General features: G+C 34.2%; 1 protein-coding gene across 1 annotated transcript; it reads left to right on the plus strand.

Moving 5' to 3' along the window:
• The first annotated feature begins 5977 nt into the window (after window positions 1–5977).
• Window positions 5978–7254, plus strand: LOC124943470 (LOB domain-containing protein 18-like). The gene is made up of 2 exons (XM_047483970.1): window positions 5978–6235; window positions 7060–7254. The coding sequence occupies exons 1-2, from the start codon at window positions 5978–5980 to the stop codon at window positions 7252–7254; spliced, it is 453 nt and encodes a 150-aa protein (XP_047339926.1).
• Window positions 7255–15393: the final 8139 nt, after the last annotated feature.

Consider the following 15393-nt stretch of genomic DNA (forward strand, 5'->3'; position numbering starts at 1 on the left):
TGAACTGTTCAGCGGTTCTGATCGGTGCAGGTGCAACAGGTTCTGTGGATGTGATCAGTGCTCTGGTTGAGGTTGAGGCTGAAACTTCTTCTTCAGTCCTAGATCTCATTTCAAACTCATACGCCTTAAGATCTTCAAATACATCATGTAGTTTCATCTTGCTTAGGCAGTTTGATTCCCTCATCACCATTGTCTTTATATCCCACGCACTTGGAAGAGATCTTAACGCTTTCATGATAACTTCCTTGTTGTCATACCTCTTGCCAAGAGTTGCTAGCTCGTCTATCACACCTGTGAACCGGTCACTGTATTCTCTCATTGTTTCTCCCGGTTTCATCTTGATGTTTTCAAACTTCTAAGTAGCTACCATTATCTTGTTTTCCTTGGTTCTTTCATTCCCCTCATGAATCTGAATGACCGTTTCCCATGTTTCCTTTGCGGTTTTGCAGTCTCTGATCTTGCAGTACGTGTTTCTGTTTACACCGTTGAAGATGCGGTTTCTGGCATGGTTGTCCAGATTGTTTCTTCTCCTATCTTCAGTTGTCCAGTCCTTTCTGTCATTGTCAATGATTATCGGTCCTTCGGCTATGATGAACTGCATCTCGTCATCCATGGTGATTAAGTGCAGGTGCATTCGTGCCTTCCAGTTGGCAAAGTCATCACCTTCTAGCATTGGGGGCCTATCGAAAGACATGCTTGCTTGAGTATTGAAACTAACTGCTCTAATACCAATTGTTAGGATCTAGGTCGCGGCTGGGGGACCGGGGTCTGGGCCGGTCAGCGCGTCTCACTCAAAGGTGGTGATTAATCCGGTTAGAGATTAACACCGGGGTTTCAATACTACACAAACTGTCACAAACCCTTGAACCAGGTTCAAGCACGGAAGAGGTTTGTTTCAGGTTGAAGTAACACACTCACGAGATAGGCAGAACCGGATTTGGATAAGACAGGTTTGGAAGTTGCTGGGTCGGTTTTGGATCTTAGTGATTCGGTTTAGGTAGTGTTGAATCGTTTATAGCGGTGTAAATAGGTTAGTACAGATCGGTTAGAATGTAGAACCGACAGAAAGTAAATAACAAGACAGGTTTTTATGGAAGTTCGGAGATAAAACTCCTACGTCACCCCTTCCTCTCGAAACCGCGAGAAGGATATTCACTAAGGAATACAAACACAATCCGATCGAGACTTATTTCCTACTCGATAACACCCGTAAAATTTTAACCGAAATTGTAAATACACACTTCAACTTAGCACTTAAGCTTTCTAGAGATAGAACACAATCTTATCACTTGTAAATTAATTGTCCACTATGTCCCACATTTACTCCTCTTCAGCTCCTCCTTTTATAGTTGAAATGTGCCAACGGTCACATTTCATTTCTTGAATTTGATTGGTTGAGCGGAGGTTTAGTGATTCAGACCTGGCGGTCAACTTTTCAGACCTGGCGGTCTAGTCTTCTAGTATGTAGGTCAAACCGGCTAGGTTTGTCTTTTACTCAATGTGGTAACTGTCGGTTAGACATTTGTCTGTACTTGGAAGATTGCCTTTCTGATTTATCCTGAAGTGGAAAGATCTTGTAGGACGGTTTTCCGCAGCCTGCAGACTTTCCTCAAACTTGTATGAATATGGAAATGTTCAGTCTGTTCCTTTGGTATCATTCTCAACAGATACCCGAAGTATCTTTTTATGCTGGTCGGTTATGTGTGTTAACCGATTGACTTCCGGTTTATTCCTTGGCTTCTAAATGACCGACTGACTAGTGTTTCCGTCCTTTTGGTTTGACCGATCTTGCTTTTGTTCGGTCAGGTTGATAACTTGACCGGTTGAGTTACTTGGCCTATTGAGTTCCTTGTCCGGTTTCGTTTCTTAACCGGTTTCTTAATTTGACCGGTTCGGTCCTTTGCCTGTTCCTGCACAAGAGTTTTGTTTCTGTTAAGTTTTATTTAACCGATCTAATTTTATCTAACAATTATTATATATATATATATTCTATAATTATAGACTCGTCAAGAGATAAAAATAAAATTACAAAAAAATATTTTGAATATATGTTGTATACATTAAATCCAAAATAATTAAAATAAAAAGAGGTGGATACTAACCCGAAGTTCCTGGGTTCGAGCCCGTCAGGCGGCAAGTTTTGCGCCTCGTTAAATGGTTAAGTGTGTTTGCGGGTTATATATTTGAACCGTTATTCTCTATTTTTATCTCATTTTCTAGCCTAACGACAATAAGAGGTGGATACTAACCCTAAGTTCCTGGGTTCGAGCCCATCAGACGGTAAGTTATGTGCCTGGTTAAATGGTTAAATGTGTTTGTGGGCATTATACTTAATTCGTTGTCCCATTTTTTATACTCTCTTCTAGCCTAGTGGCAATAAGAGGTGGATACTAACTCTAAGTTCCTGGGTTATTGGGTTCGAGCGCGTCAGGCAACAATTTGTGTGCTTGGTTAAGTATGTTTGCGGGATACATACTTAATCCCTTATCCCATTTCCCCGAAAAAAAATATCAAAATTGAAATTTGAACCATAAAGAATAATTATTTTTGAGAAAAATGTCGTATTTATTAATTTTAAGATAATTAAAATTTAGGGCTCAAATAAATTAAATAATTATTTGAAAAAAAATGATGTAGCCGTTTAAATCCAAAAATAATTAAAATTGTAGCTCTAAAACACATAAAATAATAAATAAAATAGAAAAAATAAATTTTATGTCAAATAATAAATTTTGTATTTTTATAGGTAAATAATTATAAAAATATATATATATAAAAAAAAGGGAAGGCCGTTTAAACAAGCCACAGACCACAAGAAGCCTAGTTGCGCAACCAACTAGTCCAAATGAAACGTTAGCAGAATCCTAAAGCCCAAGGCCCGGGATGTCCAATATAGACATAACACAAACACAATGCCCAGACCATGCCCAAGACACGTTTGTGATCGACCTTAATATTCTTTCTTGCGACAAATGATAAGAACAACCGTCTTTTATGAAAAATGGTCAATCCTCAACTGGCCATTTCTCGACCAAATGATAAAGTTTTAAAAAGTTGTGTGATCATTTCACCTTCGATCCTATGTCGTCTTACTCACCGAGAAGATGAAATTCAACCAAACAAGTAGACGACCATTATTGGTTTTTTTTCCAAAATCGAACTGACTTATATCACTTGTTGTCTCGGACTGACTATAAAAGGAATGCCTCTATGAAGACAAAGAACCCAACCTCAAACCATCAATCAATCTCTAGCAACATTCGCAATTAAAATTATACTTTTTTTTATTTTTAGAAAACCCTATACAGAGTCTCTAACCCTTATTTTGGTTCATTAAAAGTTTCAACAAGAGTTTAGAGTGTTTTCCAACTCATTGTAAGCTACCATTCATGTTGTAATTTATATTATGAAAAAAACTTGAAATTTTTATATTTCATTTAATGTGAATACTACATGATATTTCAATTTATTGTTTTGAATTTGATCTATAGGTCATTTATAAGCTTTCCATCCATATCAATTTGTATCAACTTAAATCATAAATGCCCAATTTCGATTTTAAAATTTAAAAATCGAATTGATGTTTGTTGTATAGCTTAAGAATGATGACTCAATAATCATCCCAATATTTTTTAAATGATGTTGGAAGTGTTTTTAAACAAATTTAGGGAGATTTATTGCATATTTTTGCTAGAAATCATGTTTTCTCAAAAAAACTATTGGATTTCAAATTTAAAATCAATCTAAAGGTTAATCAATTAGTTGTGGTTCTAATAAGTATAAGAAAGTTTTTCACAAGTTTGAAATTGTTATTAAATCTTTAAAACACAAAACTCATTTTTCCTTTTTCAATCAAGGCTCTAACCATGCCTCTAGACGTTGAATGACTACCCGATGAAGAAGTTTCAAATAGGAAGACGAAGCTCCCATACATTTGATTTTGCGTTTAGAGCCTCCTAGCCGAAAACCAAAGTTTTGTTTTTGGCGAGGTTGAAGATGGAGCCAACTCGCCCCTTTAAGCAGTCCAATTTGCGCTTCGCTTGATCTGCCTACATGCCTTGCTCCGTGAACCTACGGTGAACCCCGCGCGCCTAGTCGAAGGCCATCTTAGGCTTGTTTGTTTTTATTTATTTTAAATGTTTTTGATATTTAAAAAACTTCAAACTATTTTTAAAAAATCTGAAAATAGAAAATGTCTTTATAATATTTTTAGAACATTAAATTATTTCTTAAATACTCGTTTCGATTTATTTTCTAAATCTAAAATTTTTAATTAATATTTATCTGATAACATTTTTCACAATTTTTGACATTAATCGAATATATCAATATTTATTTAATATTTAAAAAAAATGTCAAATTTAAATATATGTCTAAAAATTTAAGAAAATAATTAGATAAATAAAATGTGAAATTCAATTTTCTATCTAGTCAAAATTTTGTGATGTAAAAACTGTTTTTAAGGACACTAATAATATAGCGTAAAAGTTCTTTATGGAGTGTCACCGAAAATCAAACTAATTTTTTTTAAAATTATGTTCGTACAGGTAAGAATTTCTATTAATTTAAAATAATCAAGTAAAGACACTAAAAATCAATAGGCTAACCCTTTAAAATTAACTTTCTACGAAATAGTTTTAAATTTATCATTTTAATCAAGTTTATCATTTCGGTTATTCGTCTCTTTTATAAAATTTTAGTAAATTATGAGATTTGATTATTGAAAAAAAATATGATTTACCAAAAAATGAGGTAAAATTAATTTAAAATTAATTTTTAATTAATCTTTTATAAGATGATGAAAATACATCACCAAATATCATCACATCACACCATTACCACTTCGGCCGCTTACAATACATATTATGTTTTATAATTTTGTCCTTAATTTTCCTAATTTTAATGTAATTACAAGGATGTTTTATTTATTTTTTTATTTGTAGTGAACCACAATCCATTGTTGTATTTTATGCACGATAAACCTTTTTTTATCCATCACTTGTTTAGCAAAATAATTTTACCTTCAAACAATACAACTTGTCATTGATAATCAAAAATTAAATCACAAATTCAACTTAGCTATGATAATTCTTGTCATTGATAATCACAAATTAAATCACAAATTCAACTTAGGTATGATAATTCCTTTGTGTGTATATTGAGGCTCCTAAGCAAGTGCAACTATTGCAAATATGATTAATTTGTTAGTATTAGGTTGTGTTTCTTTAGGGTTATAAGACCTGTTATAATACATATTATATCCTATGTAAATTAGCATAATTGTTTGGTGTGATTTTTTTTTATACAAATAGAGTATTAACATATATAAATTTTACATATTTAGAAGTATAACTTATAAGCTTCTTAGAAGCTTTTATAAACAAATAATAATAATAATTTATATATATATATATATAGCTTATTAATTATACAATTCATTAAATAGTGGTAAAAGTTAGTACTTAGCAGTACAAAAATTACAAGTTTAAAATTTTACTTAAACGTCCTAAGTTGAAGTTCTAGTACGAAACAAATTTATTCACGCAAACAACTAAAAGTTCTATGTATCGCCTTGTGTTAACTTTTATTGTTAACTTTTATTCGAGACATAAAGTTTTTTTTAAAATAAATTTGTTTGTGAAAAACAATCTTTTTTAATTATTTAAATTAAATTATTAAAATATTTTTATTTAAACTTTATAAAAATAAAATATATTATAATATATTTTAATTAATAAATTGATGATGAGAATATTTTTTATGAAAAGAATCATAAAATATGAAAAATAATTAATGTTTAATTACTATACTAATCTTAATTTTTTTTCTCCACTTTACAAGAAAAAGAACTCTACCAACTCTTATCAACCCACCTATAAATTCTGTTATTGTTCATCTTAATTTTTTACCCAAAAAAACTCCCTTCACAAGGGAAATAATCAACCATGAGCATCAATGTCAATTCTAGAATCAGAGCATGTGGGGCCTGCAAATTCTTGCAAAAGATGTGCTAGATGAGTGCATTTTTGCACCTTATTTCGATTCTGATGAAGGAACCGCAAATTTCGAATCCGTTCATAAAATTTTCGGAGCCAACAACATTTCCAAGCTTCTAACCAATATCCCGATCGAAAAAAGAGCCAATATCGTTTTCACTTTCTGTTTGGAGGCTCAGGCTCGTCTCCAAAATCCTGTCTATGGTTGTATGTCTGAGATCTATGCTCTCCAAAATCAGGTAATTATTTATCTGTGATTTATTATGAATAAATTAATCACGAAAACTAGAAAAAAAATCAAAACAATTATTATGTCAAATTTTCTACAAATATATTTTTGTATAATTACATTATTTGTTTTATTTATGTTTGGTTGTAGAGAAAAATGGTTTTAAAATTTGTATGAACTGTTGGTTTTATTTATACTTGTGAAATAATTGTTTTCTTACTGATTTTTGTAAAATTAATTACATTAATTATCATCTTATCATCGTCATTTCTTGATAATATAACATATATACTATATTCATTTGATATTATCTTTAACGTTGTTATATGTTTCTTTGACTTCACTTTTAGCTATTATTATAAAATTTTGATTTTATTTGATTCTGTAATCTCATAAACGTAACTTTCATAAATATATTATTAATTAAAGAAAAAATTTTCTTAAAAAAAAAAGTTTCAAAAATAAAAGTTCACTTAACGACAAAATAAAAAAAAAATATATATTATATTAAATTATGGTAATGTTCAAATTTAAAAGTGAAACCATCTTCTTTTAAGATAGTTTTCTCACATATATATTTTATTTTTAAGTTAATATTTAACTTTTACATAAACTATATATAATTAATTATTATTCATACATTAATACAACTTTATATGAATATATTTTATGTACTATTATCTTGTCTATTCTCTTAATTCATTTTATTGGAAAATTTAGTTTTAACTATCAATAATTTTAAGTAGATTTTATTTTTAAAATTTGTATGCTTTTGATTTGATTTTAATTTAAAAATTTTTAATACATTTTTGTAGACATGAATTATATATATAGGTCATAACTTTAGAAGCTGAGCTTTCTTCAATGCAAGCCCAAGTAGCCACGCAGCAGTCACCTCTCTATGAGTTTGATCTAAATATTGGATCATCTCAGGAGGCAGCCGATCAGAACACTTTCGCCGGAGCTCCAGTCCGCGGCGGTGATGGGAAAAGTTTGCTAGGGAGTTCCCTAATTGATAATTACTTTTGATAATCCCTAATATATTACTAGCCATGTCTTTCTATTTCTAGTACTATGTGGCATTTGGCTATGGTAATTTGTTTTCTTTTTCAGGATTTTTATTACTTAATAAGCAAACTCTCAGTACTTTATTTATTTATGTTAAGTTAGAAAATTTTATATATTTTAATTGTTCCATATTATTCTAAAGTAAAATTTTGGGTTTTAAAAAATTGTATCTGGGAATTATTTTCAATATTTGGGTACATATATTATTTAATAATTGTATATTAGTTGTTATCATAATAAAAATTAAAACTCAATTAATGTGATCTGTTAAAGTATAAAAGTTATGGACTTATTTAGACATCTATAATAAATATGAGGAAATATTTGTGTAGAAGAAGAAATATCATTTATCATTTCGTTGATAGGCCGAATAATAAATGGGTATATTAAGGCTAGGTCCCCAACCCATATAGATAGTCTACATATTGTGTTTCTCTCATCAGACAAAAGGTTTCAGTTCATCTCTCAAGAGCAGGACTATCTATATAGGGTTGGAGGACTTAAACTCTCACCCACATCAGACATTACGATTCAGGTCCAGGTCCATTTCCAGAACATGAAGATCCAAGATCAAGAAACAATCCAAGATCAAGAGAAGATCAAGAAGAAGAGAATAACGAAGAACGACTTAATGGACCGTTCTTCATTCAAAATTCAGTTACGTTTCTGCAATTAAATTTATCTCAATTTATCGACATAAAGTATTAAAGATTATAGACTTAAGGATTAAAGATCTAGATCAAACATTCTAACAAGTGGTATCAGAGCCATCTTTATGTCGATCTATTGAGATTTAAGTTTATAAGAATTTTTAAAAATATGATTAGACATTTTTTTATGTTCTTGATCTAATTTTGCTAGTTATGTTCTTGATCTAATTTGGCTAGAACGGAAAGATATAATGAATTAATGAATAGTAATAACAATATTTGATGTATTTATATTGATCTAAACTTTTGAATTAGATTAAAATAAATGAACAAGACATCAAATATCTAAATAGTTTTGAATATTCATTCAAGAAGATGAACATTCAAGAATATGAATAGATTTTGTTTAAAGAATTATAATTAAAGAATAATTTATATTCTTTTGTTTAAAGAGTTATAATTAAAGAATGATTTAATTTCTCTAATTAGATATAATATATATCTAATTAATTATACACTTAAAGAAGTTAAACATTTGATTTAAAGAATTCGTGGTATATTATACACTTAAAAAAAAAGTTAAACATTTGTTTTAAAGATTTCGTGGTAATATTATTAATAACAGTTAAGAAAGTAGAGTGTATCAATTATTGTAATATTAATTAATTATATATTTGACAATGTTTTATATTTATAATTAATTAAATTTTTTATTATATTAATTATTTAAATTATAATTAAATATATATATATATATATATATGGAATTTAGTAATTATAATTAATTAAAGAATTCAGATTTTAGAATAATAATTAATTATAATTAATTATTATTATTTAAGAAATTAATTAATTATATATAGAGGGAAATTTATGATAAGAAAGTTGAAATATTCTTTTTTTAAAAGTTGGTCAAATTAATATCTTTTTATTATTAATTGTTATTAGTTAGATAATTAAGGAAAATATTAATTAATATATCATATATATTTCAGTTATATATATATTTTTATTATTATTTGGAGTTATATATATTAATTAATATATTATATATTAGTTATTAATTTAAGAATTCATAATAATTATAAGAAATTTTAACCGAATTAATTAAGAAATTAAAGAATTCAATTTTAAAATAATAAAGGAATTCAGTTTTAAAATAATAATTAATTATTATAATTAAGTGAGGTATTTAGATTTTAAAATAATAATTAATTATGACTAATTATTAATTAAGAAATTAAAATAATTATTTTAATTAATTAAAGATTAAGTAATATTTATACTGAATGGTTAATATATTAATACATTAATATATAATTAAGAATAAAGTTAAAATATTTTATAAAAATTAAAATTAGGAATTATGAAATTTAATAAATAAACTTATAATGTATATGTATATACATAATGATTTGAGAATTAAAGAAAAATATACATGTTTATATTTAACATATTTATAATATTTTATGTTAGGATCGGGGACGCCCTTGGAGGACCGGGGTGTTTCCGGTTTCAGGAAGGGTGGCCTCTTACAACACACACAACAATTTGGTGATAGTCCGGTTAGAGACTAAAACCGTTCTCAGCACTGCACAAACTGTCACAGACTCTTGAACCGGGTTCAAGGGCGGAAATGTCTGTTTCAGGTTGAAGCAACGTATGCGACGTTAGATGATGTTTTAGAAGGAGTCGGCTTTATGGATATGAGTGACCGGTTTATGGAGTACGATTAGTTTGAGGTTAGATAATGAAAGCAACGAAAGAACACGAGACAAGGATTTTTATGGATGTTAGGAGCAAACTCTCCTACGTCACCCCTTTTTCTCAGGTTTTGAGAAGGATCTCCACTAGCTGTTATAGTTACAACGATACCTCCGGTCGAGCCCAAATTCGCTACTCGCCGGTTACACCAAACTCACTCTTTGATGTATGTAATACAACAACTCAACACAACACAATATAGAAAGCTTCCGGTTTTAGACACACCAGTTTTGATCGTAACAGTTTATCTCTCTAACTTAATGCTTTTCGTAATATGTAACTTGCATTCGTAACTTGTTCACTTGTTGCTTTTTAAATGAAGACGATCCGTCTTCCTTTTATAGCTGAGAAGAGCTAACGGTCACTTTATTCTCTCTCCTTTGGATTGGTCGATCATTATCACGCCGGTGCAGAGAGATTGCTTGCACGCTTCACCTTCCTCAACACCTGGCAGTCTTGCAGACAGCTCTGAGCAGAAGATGACATAATCGGTTTTCAGATTTGAACACGTGCCGGACATCCACCTCAGGTTATCAACTTCGGATCAATAAAGCATCATTGCTTTCCTCGCATGCTTCCGATCAGATCTGATCTTCTTTTATTCTTTCAAGACACGTTTCTTTCGTCATGGTACGTCACTCTTCAAGTTTGAAACTTCCGGTTTTGTGTCTTGTGCAGTATGATCCGGCTGGTATGTAAACTTTTGTCTTTGCTGACCGGTTGCTTGAGAGAGTGAAAACTGATTCCTCTGATCTTTTAACTTGATCACTTGAAACTGGTTTCTTTGAAGTATAGCAGCAACCGGTTCTGATATGCCAACCGGTTCATACGGTTTTGATCTGTACCTGCACATGAAAGTTAACAACTGTTTAGTTTATCTGGCCGGTTCTACAAAATTAACTTACTTAATTTTTCTATCAATTTCTCCATTTTTGATTATTTAGAATAAATATTCAAAACTTGTAATGAGTGGCCGGTTTTGAAAAATTAACTTACTTAATTTTTCTATCAATTTCTCCCTTTTTGATTATTTAGAATAAATATTCAAAACTTGTAATGAGTGGCCGGTTTGAGAAAATGTGAGTTTGATTTTTTATGAGAAAAACATGTGTAAACTTGAGGAGATAAATATGATAAAGTAGCTAAGTTCAGAAACATAGTTTAAACACAAATTGTTTTGAAAGAACAGAAAAGTATTAAGGTTTGGATGGTCCCCCCTTGTGAAGCTCCTTTTCCAGTTCTTTCTCAAACCGTCTTCTTTCTTCCTCTTCTATGGCCTTCCACTCCCTGTCGCGTCTTGCAGCGTCAATCAGCATTCCGGCCCATACACTTGAGTGACCGGTACCCTTTTTCTTGAACCCAAAACTAGTACAGACTGGTTTTGGTGGAGGAGGCGGTGAAGCAATAATTGGTCTGAAGCTTGGAATTGCGATTGAGCCCTCAGTTGCCCTTCTCTTCCTCTGGTTAAGTTCCTCAGCCTCTTCTTCTTCTTCTTCTTCTTCATCAAGCGGTTGCACGTTTAGCACGACTGGTACAACTGCTCTTTCTTCTTTCCGCTTGATTACGTTCGCAACTGCGCTCCGCTTCTTCTTATTCCCTGTGTTCATTGAATGGGACGGTTGAGCCGGTGGAGGTTCCTGGATATTGGCATGTTCCTCCTCGTTTCACTTCTGGGCAAGTTCATAATCTTTGTCTTCAATCTCCTTTTGCAACCGTTCCCTTTCCATTTCTTCTTCTTGCAGCCTCTTAGCGATTTCAGCATCAGACTCGATTTTCTCTTGAGTTTTGCTGACTTGGAGTTTGGACATCTCCCCAATTTGAATGGCCATTGCCTGCAGCATGTCTAATAATGGAGCGGTTGCGGTTTGGATGGACTCTGCGATCAATGTTTTGATTGAGGTCTGCATGGCCGAATCTATCATGGACCTTATAGTGTTGGACAGATTAGCTTCAGTCGTTGCAATCCTCTCATCGGTTGCGGTTTTATAACCTCCAAGACATGAATCAATTTTATCAACCACTGCTTGCTTTATTTGATCGATTTCAGGAACCTTAGCCGTTTGAGAAGATTCTTGTTCCAGGTTTTCCGTCGTTCCGGATGTCTCACCGGTCACATAGAATGGCTTACTTTGATGTAGTTCGACGTTATTGAGTTGGATTTGGCAACCTTTCCTCCACTGCATATCAAAATGATCGAGATTTTGTACGAGCTGTTCTCGCACCGCAATAAAACGTTCAGCCATTCTCATTTCAATCGGAGTTAGTGTCGATCCTTTAGTTTCTTGAAAGGCATTCTCCACTGCTTGTAACCGAGCGTTTTCAAGAATTACTGCGGTTTTGCTAAAGCCAGGTTGGATGAGGTTGGTGTGAGCTAACTGAAGAGCCCTTTCTTCCAGCCTGATGAGCCTGTCCCAATGCTTGTTACCGCTCAAACCTGGAGCCATGTCGGATATCTTTGTTTCACACCTGAGCTTCACCCACATGAGGTATGGAGCTATTGCTTCACTGGCACCCTTGTTCATATCCCTGAGAAGTTCCTCGAAAACTTCATCTTCATATTCTTCGGTAAAGAGAACCTCGTCCCCGGTTACAGCTTCTTGTTGAGGACCGGTTTGCAGCGTACCCTTTCCTATTACCGTTGAATCTTCGATGAGAACCCCTTTTCCTTTGTTGACATGAACTGAACCTTCAGGTATTGTGGCTGAGTCAGATGACCCATCTTGAGCCGATTGGTTTTCTGGAGCTGTCTTGCCTCCTGCGGAACCGGATGGTTCCTGTTCTTCAAAATTATCCTCCTGAGCCGGAGGAGTTACTTCTGTTGTTTTGGCCGTTTCTTCGATTAGGTATCTCAACCTGATCAACTGGCTTGCGATGACTTGACACATCGTTCTCTTCGGTTTCGTTTGCAATGTCTTAGATAACATCCTCAATAGCTTTGGAGGTGTTTAAGCCTACGTCGGCTAATACCTCGTCGATTCGTTTGCTTGGAGACTTGGAGGTATCAGAGTGAACACTAACCTCTGCTTCCTCCTTTGAAACTGACTTGTTTTCTTGGCTCCCCGAGGTTTCGGTTTGCCTTGGTGAGTTAGATGGAATGGGAGTAGGAACGACGGTGTTGATGGGAATGGGTTGAAAAACGTCTGCGGTTCGTTCTGGTGGATTATCCGAGGAAAGAGTTTTCTCGGAGTCCGCCGGTTTGTTGGAACTCTTCCTTGCAGCCGCCTTCTTCCTTCCCTTCGGTTCTTGTGGGGCTTCGGTTTCAACTGCCTTTCTTTTCGGTTTCTTTTGCTTGGTTACTTCTTCAGCCGGAGCGGAGGAGCTGGTCCCTTTGGACGACTTTGTTCTGGATGACTTGGGTTTGATCGCCTTCTCCGGTTTCTCAATCGTTGACTCTGAGTCAAGAATATTAATGATTGGAAGCGGTTTACCTTCACCCAGTTCCACATTAAGGAACTGAAGAATTTTGACGATTTGCATTGCGAAGGCCTGAACCCGGCCATCCTTCTTAATCACCATCTGGCAAAATTCTTCGAAAATGACGTATCCCCAATCCACCTTGTCACCGCGGACAATGGCCAACAACATCTTGAGTTTGAGTTTTGTCAGGTTGTCGAAGTTACCTCCTCTTCCCTGAAGTGAGCGGGCGATGACAGTCAGCAACCATATGAATTCCGGTTTTAGCTTATTCCTCCGGCTAGAGTGGATCACCAGATCCTGATCTGAGAAAGAGATTTCCAAACGGACAGCATTTGATTCTGCATCGGTTAGATCAACCTTTAAGTCCAGACCGATGTTGGGCAGACCGAGAGCTTGAGCAAATAACTCTTAGGTGATTAGAATGGCCTTCCCGTTGACTGTTGCTGAAACTTTCTTCTTTGTGAGCGTCGCCGTCGCCAAGAACTTCGTCACCGCCGCTGGATAGATGATGAACAGACCAGATAGGAACTTTTCTAACCCAGAATCTCTTAGAAGTTGAAGAACAGCCTTGTTTTTGTCATCGGCGTGTTCATCAATATCTGCGAAATCAACTTGCAACATCCATTGGAAAGGGGCTTTGCTTAGATCCATGGTAGTTTGAGAAGAGAGGAATAAAGAATGATGAAGATTCGAGAGAAGAAAGCTTTTGAAGATCTGGAGATTTATAGAGAGAGAAAGCACAAGTGTCGAATGATATGTTGTGAACTTATATAGTTGGCGGTTCCGAACGGTTGGAGGATGAACCGTCGTTTGATGTTTTTGGCGCCAATTTTCCCTCCAAAAGTTATTGCAGTAACTTTCGGCGGTAAGTGCGGAAAACCCATGGGCGGTAAATTTTGGGAGGTAAAACCGTGGGCGGTTAAGTTTTTCAAATTTTTCATTTTTGTTCGAGGTCCGGTTTTACTTGAAGACTTTGTTAACAGGAATTGTTTAAGTTAACCTTAAGTTTTTGTGCATAAGTTTAAGAAACCGGAAGGAAAGATATAAGTGAAAAACCGGAGACTTTAAGGATTAAATATTTCATAAGTAAGGGAAATGGTGAACATTGAGCGGTTTTGGTCGTACAACAAAATGACCAAAAACCGGAGAGGAAAGAAAATAAAATTTAGTCTTCTGTGAACCATCCCCCTTCCATCCTCCTTTCGTACCACTTTTCCATGGTGTTTTCGGGTGACCGTTCCTCAATTCTTGTTATCCACCTGTACATCATGAGTATGGTGATAGTGTTGGACGGTCCAACCGGAACACCGGTTTCAAGGTTACGGCGTTTGGACATCAGGAACCGGGTGATTTGAGGAGCGAAACTGGTCCTTCCCCTTGCAGCGGTCATGAACTGCTTCAGTTTGTTGAAGAGGTAGGTTGCCCAATTGATCGACGAGTTTCGAATGATGGCTATCATGATGTCGAATGCCTCCCGGTTGTAGTTCTGGTTAGGCATTTGGCCCATGATAGACCTTTGAACCAAGTCATGAAGGATTTGGTAGCGAGGAGCGAGGGTTTCTTTCTTCCCAAAGTCCTTGATCGGAGCATTGGAAGAGGAGAAAATCTGGAAGAAGTCTTCCTTAGCCGGCAAGAATGGCGTTGGGAAGTCCGAAAAACCTTCGGTCGGAAGGTGAAAGAAGTTGGCAAATTCCTCTTCGGTAAACTGAAGGAATTGACCATCGACGATGGTGCGGATGCTGCCATCATCTAGAATATGACCATTGTTGAAAAATTTACACACCTCCTCCACGAGAATAGTGTCTGAACCTTTAAGAAAGCCTTGGAGCCCAGAATCTATGATATGCTGAAAAATGCATTCATAGTATGCACTGTCTTTGATATCTTCGAAGTCGATGATGAGAGTGTTTCTTAGTTCGGCAGACATGATGCGGAGGATTGAGGAAGGTTTTGGAAGGACTTTCTGAACTTTCAAGTTTTAGAGAGAAGGAAGGCAGGAAGCGTGTTTTGAAAATGAGGGAGTGAGCCTCCTTTTATAGCTTGGAACGCTTGAGAGCATTTAATGAGGATATTTTTGAAAAATCCAGCCGTTTATGTCTAGTCATTAATGACTTTCTGATTTTTCAAGGGAATAAAGACACGTCTTGTCTAATCACGTCAGGCATGCTTATTGAGAATGACTTTAGATGACTTTCAATGTTTTGAGCATTTATGACTTTAGATTTTGGATAAAAAAGGAGGGAAATCTGCTTCATTAATTGAGGTGCAA

This window comes from Impatiens glandulifera, chromosome 6 (assembly GCF_907164915.1).
Source record: "Impatiens glandulifera chromosome 6, dImpGla2.1, whole genome shotgun sequence".
Classification (NCBI taxonomy): domain Eukaryota; kingdom Viridiplantae; phylum Streptophyta; class Magnoliopsida; order Ericales; family Balsaminaceae; genus Impatiens; species Impatiens glandulifera.

Coding starts and splice junctions, on each gene's coding strand:
- LOC124943470 (XM_047483970.1), top strand. CDS start 5,978: ATGTGGGGCCTGCAAATTCTTGCAAAAGATGTGCTAGATGAGTGCATT. Junction 6,236..7,059: donor TCTATGCTCTCCAAAATCAG/GTAATTATTTAT, acceptor TTATATATATAG/GTCATAACTTTAGAAGCTGA.